General features: G+C 45.0%; 1 protein-coding gene across 1 annotated transcript in view; it reads left to right on the top strand.

The window, feature by feature from the left end:
* LOC122553785 (dedicator of cytokinesis protein 2-like) overlaps positions 1–12,856 on the top strand; it is a 1,227,980-nt gene that overhangs the window by 100,549 nt on the left and 1,114,575 nt on the right. The window contains exon 4 of the mRNA XM_043698147.1: positions 7,276–7,331. Within this exon, the coding sequence (XP_043554082.1) occupies positions 7,276–7,331 (56 nt within the window). The remainder of the gene's footprint in view (positions 1–7,275; positions 7,332–12,856) is intronic.

Raw genomic sequence — 12,856 nt, forward strand, 5'->3', positions numbered from 1 at the left:
TAACTGGAGTGGGTGTGATGGTGGGGGGAATGGGGGTGGAGTCAGTTTTGAGGAGAGTTTGAAGAAGTGTTTTTTCTTGGAGGAAAGAAAGCTGAAAAGTAGAGGTTTTTAAAATTATGAACGAGTTGGATAGAGTAGATAGGGAGAAAATGTTCCCGCTTGTAAAACTAACTCGAACGAAAGGGCGAAGGTTTAAAAATAACTAGAAAGAGAGGGCGAAGATTTATAAATGTGTACAAAAGATGCAAGGTGAAATGAAAAACATTTTCAGTCAGTGAGTAGTTCGGGGATTGGAAAACACTGCCTGGAAATGTGGTGGAGGCAGGTTCAATTGAGGCATTTAAGAGAACATTGGGTGAATACTTGGATAGAAATAACCTGCAAGGATATGAGGGTGGTAAAGCAGGAGCTTGGTACTCAGTCATGATCTCGATTCACGAGTTAGTGCAGGTGTGATGGGCCTCCTTGTGTGCTGTAACTTTTTTTTTTGATTGTCTGAGAAGTTTCTTTCCCCTTCTCACCCAGGCCCTTAGCCAGCTTTGCTTTAAAAGCATCTGTAAGCTGACCCAATTCATCACTCAATGGCTCTGTATTCTCAGCAGAGTGAGAGGAAACACGATCCAAGCAGAAAGCAGGATAGGCTCACAATGCGCCCATGCGTTTTTGGAGTGCTGTTCCACTACTAGTTGATTGCATAATTTCTGACAGCGATGTCTTCCGTCATTGATTAGCATGTCATCATCACTCATCATTGTCTAGGTTCACCAGCACTTTGGGTGTGTAGCTAGGCAGCTAGCAATACATGGATCTCCATCTCAAGAGCCAAGGTAAATGCCTGTCAGTAAGGAGAAAAGGGAGGATTGTTTAATGGAAATTTCAGTTTCTCTGTCATCAGTTCGCGTTTGAGAGAGAAAATAGTTATTACTCATCCATTTCCTGTCAAAAGTTCTCTGAACAGGAAGTGCTTAGCAATGCAGCAGGAAGAGTGTCCAACCGATAACATCTGGAATGTGACATAAGTTCCTCTGTGGCATTGAGCCAACAAAGCCTACTCGTCAAGACAGGTTATGTGCAAATATATTAATATTAATCGCACTTAACTTAGTTTGACAACAAAATCTATGTTGTGGTGGATTCTGACTTTGTGCATTAGCGTAGAGTGGATGATAAGGACTTGGCATCTCGCAAGGTTGACTTCAATGCAAATATAATTTGAGAGAATTCTAAAACATGCTGACAGTTCATTAGCATGAGTGCATAAAGCAAAAGTCTACCCCATTTAAGAAACTGGAACTTTTACAGGAAAATGTTAAATGTCTATCTCAAAGGGAAAGGAACAAAATAACAACAGAAAATCCTAACAAAGGAGCAGTGCTCCGAAAGCTTGTGATTTCAAATAAACCTGTTGAACTATAACCTGGTGTCATGTGACTTGTGACTTTATGCACCCCAGTCCAACACCAGCACCTCCATATTAGAGAAAGCAGCAGAATTAAAGTTAGAAAGCTCAACTAGAGGTTGTACCAACTTAATACCTGTTACAAAGATAGAGAAACAGACATAAAGGTAAATCTCCCCCCACAAATGTTGTCAGCTCTTTGAGTGCTGTCAACATTTTCTGCTTTTGATACAGATTACCATCCTTTGCAATATTTGTCGTCCAATTTACCTGCTCCAATCATCATCACTTCTAACTGTGGCACCATGTAGATTCAAGATATTGTTTCACTTGACCAGAATCTGGGGAAGATGAAGACTTCAAAGATGCAGTTTTTTTGGACACTTAAATAGATCATAAAAATGTAAATTTCCACTCTGTATAAAAAGCAATGAAACTTGAAATAAGAAGCGAAAGGAAGCAAAAATGCAGACAGTCATAATGAGAGGGAAGAAATGGAAAATGAATCTGAGCAGATGTTAAGAATGGATATAAAATCAAAATAGTGTGAAGGCTAGAATAAAAGTAGAAAATGCTGGAGAAACTCAATAGATCTGCCAGCATCTGTGGAGAGAGAAACAGGTTTAATGTTTTGAGTCCAGTGTGACTCTTCAGAACGGAACATTGTTAAGAGGTCTTTAAAGGGTTCATTTATTGTTCAAAGGGTGATAATTTACTCTTTCTTAGCATGTGCACATTATTGACTTGGCCAGCATTTAATGCTCTATTTAACAGAATTCAATTCGAGTGAATCTCGGATAGACTGTGTACGATTTAATAAACAATTGTAAATCTCTACTCGAAATTCCTGTGGTCGACTATTAGAAGTAACCACAACAGGTCCATCTCGGACAGTTACCCACATGGTGCTGTCAGCGTTCCAGGATTTTGACCCAATATCACTGAGGGGATGCGATTATAATTCCAAGTCAGCATGGTGCGTGTCACAGAGTGGAGCTGCAGAATTGTTCCTGTATATGCTGCGTCAAAAAGTGTGGTGCTGGAAAAGCACACCAGGTCAGGCAGCATCCGAGGAGCAGGAGAGTCGATGTTTCGGGCATAAGCCCTTCATCAGGAATGTGGGGTGGAGAGAGCTGAGAGATATATAGAGGGCTGAGAGAGGCACCCTCCTTTGTTTCCCCCCCCATCCCCCCGGCCAGTCCTGATGAAGGGCTTAAGCCAGGAATGTTGTCTCTCCTGCTCCTTGGATGCTGTTTCACCTGCTGTGCTTTTCCAGTGCTGAAAAATGTGTTGCTGGAAAAGCGCAGCACGTCAGGCAGCATCCAGGGAGCAGGAGAATCGATGTTTCGGGCATAAGCCCTTCTTCAGGAATCTACAATCTTCCAGAAGAAGGGCTTATGCCCAAAACGTCGATTCTCCTGCCTGACCTGCTGCGCTTTTCCAACAATGCATTTTTCAGCTCTGATCTCCAGCATCTGCAGTCCTCACTTTCTCCTAATGCTTTTTCAGTGCCACACTTTTCGAATCTGATCTCCAGCAACTGCAGTCCTCACTTTTTCTCATATCTGCTGCCCTTGACCGTCTAGGTTGTAGAGGTCACAGGTTTGGAAATTGCTATCAAAGGAGCTTTAGTTGTTGCTGCAGTGCATCTTGGAGATGATGCACATTGCTGCTACTGTGCATCTGTATTGGAAAGACTGAATGTTTTATTTGGTGAATGAGATGCCAACCAACCAGGCTGCTTTGGTGCTCATCTTCTTGAGTGTTGTTGGAGCCACACTCATCCAGGCCAGTGGGAAGTATTGTGGTGCTAGAAAAGCACACTGGTCAGGCAGATCCGAGGAGCAGAAAAGCCTACCCTTCCTGATGAAGGGCTTATGTCTGAAACATTGACTCTCCTGCTCCTCGGATGCTGCCTGACCGGCTGTGCTTTTCCAGCACCACACTCTTGACTCTGATCTCTAGCATCTGCAGTCCTCACTTTCTCCAAGTGGTGAGTATTCCAACACGTACTTGACGTGTGCCTTGTAGATGGTGGGCAAGCTTTGAGGATTCAAGAGGTGAGTTACTCAGATTAAATTTCTACTCTCTGACCTGCTCTTACCTTCTCCCTTTGTCGTCAGTGTATTCATATGGCCGGTCAAGTTCATATGCTGATGGTGGGAGGATACATCAGTGGTAATGTTAATGAAGGTTAAGAGGAGCAAAACCGGTACTTAAGAAGAGTCACTGGACCTAAAACGTTAACTCTAATTTCTCTCCACAGATGCTGCCAGACTTGCTGAGTTTTTCCAGCAATTTGTTTTTGTTTCTGATTTCCAGCATTCGCAGTTCTTAGGGTTAAGGGGGAATGGCTTGATTTTCTCTTGTTAGGGAAGGTCATTGCCTGGCACTTATACAAACCTTAGAGTCACAGAGATGTGCAGCACAGAAAGCAACCCTTTGGTCAAACCATGCCGACCAGGCATCGTAAATTAATCTAGTCCCATTTGCCAGCATTTGGCCATATCCCTCTCAACCCTTCCTGCCCATCTACCCATCCAAATGCCAATTACATGTTGTAAGTTTACCAGCCTCCTCCACTTCCTCTGACAGCTGATTTCACACACGCACCACCCTCTGTGTGAAAAGGTTAGCCCTTGGGTGCCTTTTATATCTTCCCCTTTCAACTTATGCCCTCCAGGGAGTCCCCCACCCCAGGGAAAAGAATTTGGCTATTCATCCTATCCATACCCCTCATGATTTTATAAACCCCTATAAAGTCCCTCTTTCAGCCTCCGACACTCCAGTGAAAACAATCCCAGCGTATTCTACCTCTCCCTATAGCTCAAACCATCCAATGCTGGCAACATCCCTGTTAATGTTTTCTGAACCCTTTCAAGTTCCACAACATCTTTCTTGTAGCAGTGCAAATGTTACTTGCCACTTATCAGCCCAAGCCTGGAGGTGACATGGAAACCAGGGTGAGAAAGTAGATCCTATGTTTGAGACTAAGAAGAGAGAAAGGTGAAGGGATGCAGGATGGAGTTTTGGAGGGTCCCACCAAGGTTGGCCGAGACAAAATGGTATGTTGGGGAATGCTAACCCTATTGCACAAGAGGCCACAGAAGAATCAAGGTAATTCAAAATAGCATAAGGAGGGGGATGTGACAGAGCAACAGAGGTCAGGGCAGGAGTAGTGCAAATCCTTTAGCAGAATTTCAGCTCCTGATAGTGCTACGTTAGCTGAAATGACAAACTGACCTCTCTCTCGTCAAGCACTGCCCACCTTGCAGCAAGTTTCCTGTTTAACTTTCTGTTTTAATTTCCAAAGATGATGCCAATCACTTAGCTATACTTTGGCATGTGTCAGTTTGCAAAACTGCAAGAAAGTGGCTATCGCCATGATGTTCTTTATCCATTGTGGGTTGTCATGTGGCCTCCTTCTGTACTTTGGAATTTTCTGTACCCTCTCTGCTTGATGTTTCCAGCAGTTTGACAAGGATGCTGGTCAAATTGTAACTTTAAGAAAACCTCCTTAAAGAAGGGATTATCCTATGAAGGAAGGTTGAACATGTGCAACCCATACTCATTGAAATTCAGAAGAATGAGAGGTGATCTTATTGAAACATGCAAGATATTTAGGCGACTGGAAAGGATGAATTCTTGGAGGAAGTTTCCTCTTGTTGGTAAAACTAGACCTAAGGCAGATATTTTATGAATACAAATCATAGAATTGTAAAGTACAGAAGGAGGCCATTTCACCCATCGTGTATGTGCTGGTTCCAGAAAGATCTACTTAGTTAGTCCCACTCTCCAGTCCTATCTCCATAGTGCTCTAACTCCATCACTTTCAATTACACATCTAGCTGTCTCTTGAAAACTCCCATGGAATCCACATTCACCACTCTCCCAGGCAGTGCATTCCAAATCCTAACAACTCTGAGGAAAGAAGTTTCTCCTCATCTCACTCCGAGCTCTCTTGCTGGCAATCTTGAAGTTGTGACCCCTTGTTACTGGCATATCAACGATTGGAAACATAATTCATTGCCCTATCAAAATTGTTCATAACTTTGATCACCTCTATCCTGCATTTCAGATCCTCTTCCTGATGTTTATTAATTTTTTATTATTCTGGCATGCATCATATGGCTCCTTTTTCGTCTCATCATTATCCGTGGTCATCCAGGATAGTCTAACTTTGGGTGCCCCGTATTTACTTCTCATAGTTATGCACCTAACTGACATCCTGTTCATCTAGCTTCTAAAATTCTCCCACTTTCATCCATCATTTTATCCACCAAAATGCGTTTCTGATTAACGGGCTCCAGTTTAACTTTTAGGCTTTTTAAAATCTGCCCTTTTCCAGTCTGGGATTTTCATCGTTGACTGAGTTTTATCCTTTTCCAGTTTAATATTGAACATTATTATGTTATGATCACTATTTCCCAAATGCTCCCTCATTCTCCGCTGGCCTGCCTTATTTCCTAGGGTCCGATCCAGTATAGCTCCCTCCCTGGTAGGACTGGAAATGTACTGCTCCAGAAAGTTCTTCTGCGCATATTGCAGGAGATTCTCCCCTTCTGTGCACCCCCCACTCCCCAAGCCAAGCCTACTGTAGGATAAGTGAAATCACCAAGCATCACAACCCTCCTTGACCTGTTGGTTTCTACAGTCTGCTTAGAGACGCTCTCTTCTACTCCTCCTCAGTATTTGGGAGACTATAATAAATACTAACACTGTTCCTTTCCTATTTCCCATCTCCAACTATAATAGATTGTAATTCAGGAGCACTGTGCACCATTCCCCCCAATGGTACTATCTTTGATCAAGACTGCTACACCTCCCTTTTAAACCAGATGTGAGGAGAATTTATTTTCTCAAAGGACCATCTGTCAGTGGGATTCTCTCTTTCCCAGAAGGTAGTGGAAGATGAGCCTTTAAATTGGTTGAAAGCTGAGTTAGATGGGTTTTTGATAGACAAGGAAGTCAAGTAGGAGAAAGTGAGGTCTGCAGATGCTGGAGATCAGAGCTGAAAATGTGTTGCTGGAACAGCGCAGCAGGTCAGGCAGCATCCAAGGAACAGGAGAATCGACGAAGTCAAGCATTACTGTATACAGTACAGAGAGGAAAACAGAATTGAGCCCACAACCAGATCTAAATGAGTGGTGGAGCAGACCCTTCGGCTGAAATGGCCTCCTCCTGTTTATTATAAGTCATACGAAGAGTATTCGGAAGCTTTCCTCAGATTAATAATAGATGACAATTGATTTAAAACAATATAGGCAGCCAAATGGAATGTCATTTAGTGCATTTGCATTTCCATAAATTAACCTCGTTAAAAATCACCCGATTAGAGTCCAACAAGTTTATTTGGAAGCACTAGCTTTCGGAGCGCTGTTCCTTCACTGCTCCTTACTCCACAACCACCTGATGAAGGAGTGGGGTGGCACCGTGGCTCAGTGGTTAGCACTGCTGTCTCACAGCACCAGGGTCCCAGGTTCAATTCCAGCCAATGTCTGCGTGGGTTTCCTCCGGGTGCTCCGGTTTCCTCCCACAATCCAAAGATGTGCAGGTTAGGGGAATTGGCCATGTTAAATTGCCCGTAGTGTTAGGTGCATCAGTCAGGGGTAAATGGAGGGGAATGGGTCAGGGTGGGTTGCTCTTTGGAGGGTCGGTGTGGACTTGTTGGGCCGAAGGGCCTGTTTCTGCACTGTAAGGAACTTAATCTAAACCTGTTGGACTATAACCTCGTGTTGTGTGATTTTTAACTTTGTACACCCCAGTCCAATACCAGCAACTCCAAATCCTAATTTAACCATCATTGAATGTCTTGTGTCCTTTATGTCTACAGTCAAACGTTATCATTGGAGAACAATTCTGTGCTCTCTCCACAGGGAATATTTCCTGCCTCAATTATTCATGTCAAGAATGCAGCTGTTGAGCTCAGAGGGTAAGTGTCTTTTATGGTGCTAGTGCCCCATTGACTTATTGGTGTGTTGCTTGGATGGATCTGACTGTTTGTTTTTTAAAAACCTCAAGGTTAGGGATGTGTTGGGGCTGGAAACAAAGGTTCACATTTCCATTTCGGAGACCTGAATGTGGGGAGCAGGGAGAACCTGACCCCTGAGTGAGTGTGTAGAAAGTGAGAGTGTTGGAGTCGAGAATATGGTGCTGGAAAAGCACAATAGGTCAGGCAGCATCTGGGTCGCAAGTGAATCAACGTTTCAGGCATAAGCCCTTCACCAAGAATGAGGCTTGTGGGCCAGGGGGCTGAAAGATAAACTGGCGGGAGGTGGAGCTGGGGTGAAGGCAGCTGAGAATGCAATAGGTAGATGAATGTGGGGGAAAAGGCGAGAGGTCAGAGAAGAGGGCAGAGCGGATTGATGGGAAAGGTAATGGACAGGTCAGGAGGGCAGTGCCGAGTTGGAGGCTTGGTGCTGGGATAATGTGGAGGAAGGGGAAATGAGGAAACTGTTGAAATCCACATTCATCCCGTGTGGTTGCAGGGTCCGAAGGCAGAATACGAGGTGTTTTTCCTCCAGGTGTCACATGATAATGGTTTGGTGGTGGAGGAAGCTGAGGACTTGCATGTCCTTGACAGAGTGGGAGGGGGAGTGTTCAGTCACGGGGCGGTTGGGTTGGTGGGTGTGGGTGTCCCAGAGATGTTCTCTGAAACGATCCACAAATTGGCATCCCCTCTCCCCGATGAATAGGAGACCACATTGGATGCAATGGATACAGTAAATGACATTGTTGGAGGTCCAGGTAAATTTCTGTCAGATGTAGAAGGATCCTCTGGGCCCTTGGATGGAGGTGAGGGGAGTGGTGTAGGCACAGGTTTTACATTTCCTGCGGTGACAGGGAAGGTACTGAGAGTGGGGTGTGGGCTAGTGGGGGTCATGGATCTGAGGAGGGAGTCATGGAAGGAATGGTCTCTCCAGAACACTGATAGGGGTGGTGAGGGAAAGATATCTCTAGTGGTGGGGTCTGTTTGTAGGTGGTGGAAGTGGCAGAGGTTGATACGATGTATACGGAGGTTGGTGGGGTGGAAGATGAGAGAGGCGCCGATACAGCCATCGATGTAGCGGAGGAAAAGGTGGGGGGTGGGGCCAGTGTAGTTGCGGAAGATGGATTGTTCCACATATGAGGACTAGGGTGGTTCTGTCCTTCCGTTGGGAGGGGTGGGGCTCAAGGGTGGTGGTGTGGGAATGGAGGAGATGTACTGGAGGTCATCATCAACCACGTGAGAAGGGTAATTGCGATCTTGGAAGAAGGAGTCCATCTAGGATTTTCTAAGGTGGAATTGGTCATCCTGGGTGGAGGCAGAGGAATTGGGAATAAGGGATGGTGTTTTTACAGGAGGTGGAGTCGGAGGAGGTGTAGTCGAGGTAGCTGTGGGAGTTGGCGGGCTTGTAGTAGATAGCTGTGGTTAGTCATTTTGCCAGAGATGATGATGGAGAGGTCCAGGAAGGGGAGGGCGGTGTTCAAGATCGTCCAGGTGAGTATGAGGTTGGGGTGAAATGTGTTGGTGTAGCTGATGAACTGCTCAACCTCCTCGTGGGAGCATGAGGTAGCACTGATACAGTCATCTATGTAGCGGAGGAACAGATTGGGGGTGTAACTGCGGAAGATGGACTGTTCCACGTACCCGACAAAGAGGCAGGCAAAGCTTTCTCTTGGGTCCCATGCAGGTGCCTGTGGCCTTTGGTTTGGAGGAAGTGGGAGGATTGGAAGGAGAACTTATGAAGGGTGATGACCAGTTCAGCCAGGTGGATGAGGGTGTCCGTGGAAGGGTACTGGTTGGGACAGCATGAGAGGAAGAAGCGGAGGGCTTGGAGGCCTGAATGAGTGTGGTATGTCTAAAGGGCTTGATTTACACATCCCTTCCCAACTTGGCCAGGACCCAGCTCGCCAGCAGTTAAAACTAAAATGCCAGAGGGGAGAGGGAGAGAGATTGCATGTAATTAATGACATTCGGAAGCAACTTGAGGGAAATGACCTGAATGGGTGTCGTTCTCCTGGTGTCAAAGCCAATTGAATGGTGTTCGGTCAGGCTTACTTTACCCAAACCTGATGGATCCATTAGAATATTAATTAACCCAATACGACTCAACATGGTCATTGTGAGGGAAATTTACTCTCTGGAAGTAGGTGAATGTTTAGCCAAATTGTCTAAAAGTGGAGTTTTCAATTAAAGTTGAGTTCTTGCAGGATCCACTGCTTTATATCTCCATTTGGGTGATTTTGTTTGCCTCAGCCCCAGAGATGTTTCAACAGACTATGTCCTGTATTTTGCTAAGTTTATAAAATGTCATCTGCCACGTATTCATGAAGGGCTTATACCTGAAACGTTGACTCCTGATCCTAGAAAGCTGCCTGACCTGCTGTGCTTGTCCAGCGCCCACCCTTTCGGACTCAACCTACCCATTCAAAAAAAGGACCCAGTCATTTTACATTTAAAATCGCAGTGGGTGAGATCTGGCCACGTGTCAGCAGCAAGGCAATTACTTCACCTTCTTGGCTGCCTGCCGGCCACAGGGATCAAAAATTAGCAACTTGCCTCTCCCAGTGACGACATCCGGCAGGTCCAGCTCACAGCGAACTGCATGTTTTAGTGCAGAGTAAAGCTCCATCTGCTGTGCATACCTTAGAAATGGATGTGCTGTGTTCCTCAGTGTCGACAGATCAGGCTTGTTTTGAGTGACCTGACAATTTCACAATGACTTGGTGCTTGCATGCGAAAACCACAAAACCTCTTCTTTTTTTTTTCGCATGATGCTGTGGAGGTGTGAATTCCAAAAGTCGTGGCTTTGGGGCCCACTTCAGAATTTGACACCTAGATCAGACTCCTTGCAGTACTGAAGCACTGCTGCATTATCAAAAGTGGCATCTCAGAGATGAGTTGTGAAACCAAGGCTCTTTTTGCCTATTTCAGCAGATATAAAACATTTTGAACAATGAACTAATGTGAAAACCATTGGGGGTAATAGAGGGCGACCAGGAATTGTGGTGAACTTATGAAAGGAAGGTGAGAATTTAAGTGAACTGATATCATTTATTTTATATTAGCACAAGTATCAAGCCCATTTCTAACAAGAGAGAATCTAACAATCACTTTATTCAGCATGATTTGGAGATGTAGGTGTTGGACTGGGGTGGACAAAGTTAAAAATCACACAACACCAGGTTATAGTCCAACAGGTTTAATTGGAAGCACTAGCTTTCGGAGCGACGCTCCTTCATCAGGTGGTTGATGAAGGAGCAGCGCTCCGAAAGCTAGTGCTTCCAATGAAACCTGTTGGACTATAACCTGGTGTTGTGTGATTTTTATTTTTATTCAGCAATCAACATAATCAAAGACACCTCCCACCCCTGGTTATACTCTCCTTTACTCTCTTCCATCAGGTAGAAGATATAAGTTTGTATACATGTATGAATAGATTCAAGAATGGTCCCTTCCCCACTGTTATCAGACTTTTGAACAGGCCTCTTTAATGTTAATTCTGATCGATCTCTCTGTTGCTGTAACACTGTATTCTGCACTCTGTTCTGCTACCCTGATGCACTTTGTATGGCACGATCTGCCTGTAGAGCACGCAAAACAACACTTTTCACACTATCTTGGTACATGCTGCCTCACAGCGGCAGGGACCTGGATTCAATTCCAGCCTTGGGTGACTGTCTGTGTGGAGTTTGCACATTCTACCTGTACCTGTGTGGGTGCTCCGGGTTCCTCCTACAGTCCAAAGATTTGCAGGTTAGATGAATTAGCCAAACTAAATTGCCCATAATATTCAGGGATGTGTAGGTTACTAGCATTAAAGTCAGGGGAAATGTAAAGTAGTAGGGGAATGGGTCAGGGTGGGCTACTTTTTGGAGGGTCGGTGCGGACTTGTTGGGCCAAAGGGCCTGTTTCCACACTGTTGGGATTCTATGAAGTCTTCTCTGGGACAACAACAAACCAAATCAAAAAATTGATGAGAAATATTAATCAAATTGATTCATGGGATGTAAGAGTCCAAGGAACGGTTAGGATTTATTACCCATCTCTCAATGCCCTTGAGAAACACCACTCAGTAGAGACTGAAGAAGAGCCTTAACTGGTCACTTAAGGTCCAGGATTGGCTCAAGGGTGTGCAGACTTCCCAATACCTCATATGCTGCTAATAAAATATAAGCAAAGATGTATACAGGCAGCATTCACAGCACCCAGTTTTACACCCCTCACCCTGTCTGCTTTCCAATTCCCAATGGGAGGGGTGAAAAGCCCACTCAGTTCAACTGTTTCTTCTCTGTCATTGGGGTGAACAAGGAATGCTGGGTTTGCCATGACCCATCAATAAAGGAAAAAAAGAGAGATTGTTAGATTTTGCTCATGGATAAGAATTTCAAAAACTTAATATGTAAATAAAGGAAGTATTGTTTTGGGAAGTGAATAGCAATTGATGCCTCCTGATTTTAGACGGAACATAAATGGAGTTTCAGACTTATCCAGAGTACAGCTCTCCAGCTTTGTTAAAATGTAAAATTCTCCTCCACAGAAAAGCAGTTGAGGCCAAAACATTAAAATTTTCAAGAGGGAGAGGGGGCTAAAGGGATCAAAGGGTATGGGAGAAAGCTGCAACAGGGTGCTGAGTCAAGTGATCAGCCATGATCATACTGAACAATGGTGCAGGCTCAAATGGACAAATAGCCCGCTGCCCTTTCTCTTATGATTTGGATAAATATGAGGTTATGCACTTTAGAAGCAAAAACAAGAAGGCAGATTACTACCTGACTGGCTGTAAATTGGGAGAGGGGAGTGTGCAGTGGGACCTGGGTGTCTTTGTGCACCAGCTGCTGAAGGTAAGCTTGCAGGTGCAGCAGGTGGTAAAGAAGGCAAGTGGTATCTTAGCCTTCATTGTGAGAGGTTTTGAGTACAGGAGCAGGGTTGTGTTGTCGTTATACAAAGCCTTGGTGAGACCACACCTAGAGTATTGAGTGCAGTTTTGGTCTTCTTTTCTGAGGAAGGATGCTCTTGTTCTTGAGGGAGTGCAGTGAAGGTTTACCAGGCTGATCCCAGGAATGGCAGGACTGATGTATGAGGAGAGATTGACTAGGTTAGGATTGTTTTCACTGGAGTTCAGATCAGGGGGTGTCTCATAGACTCATAAAATTCTATCAGGGCTAGACAGGGGAGATGCAGGGAGGATGTTCCGATGGTGGGTGTGTCCAGAACCAGGGGGTCAGACTCTGAGGATTTGGGGTGGACCACTTAGGACGGAGATGAGGAGACACTTTTCCACCCAAAGAGTGGGTGAACCTGTGGAATTCATTACCACAGGAAGTCATTGATGCCAAAACCGTGGGCGGCACAGTGGCATGTGGGCAGCACGGTGGCACAGTGGTTAGCACTGCTGCCTCACAGCGCCTGAGACCCGGGTTCAATTCCCGCCTCAGGCGACTGACTGTGTGGAGTTTGCACGTTCTCCCCGT

Source organism: Chiloscyllium plagiosum, chromosome 1 (genome assembly GCF_004010195.1).
Source record: "Chiloscyllium plagiosum isolate BGI_BamShark_2017 chromosome 1, ASM401019v2, whole genome shotgun sequence".
NCBI classification, from domain to species: domain Eukaryota; kingdom Metazoa; phylum Chordata; class Chondrichthyes; order Orectolobiformes; family Hemiscylliidae; genus Chiloscyllium; species Chiloscyllium plagiosum.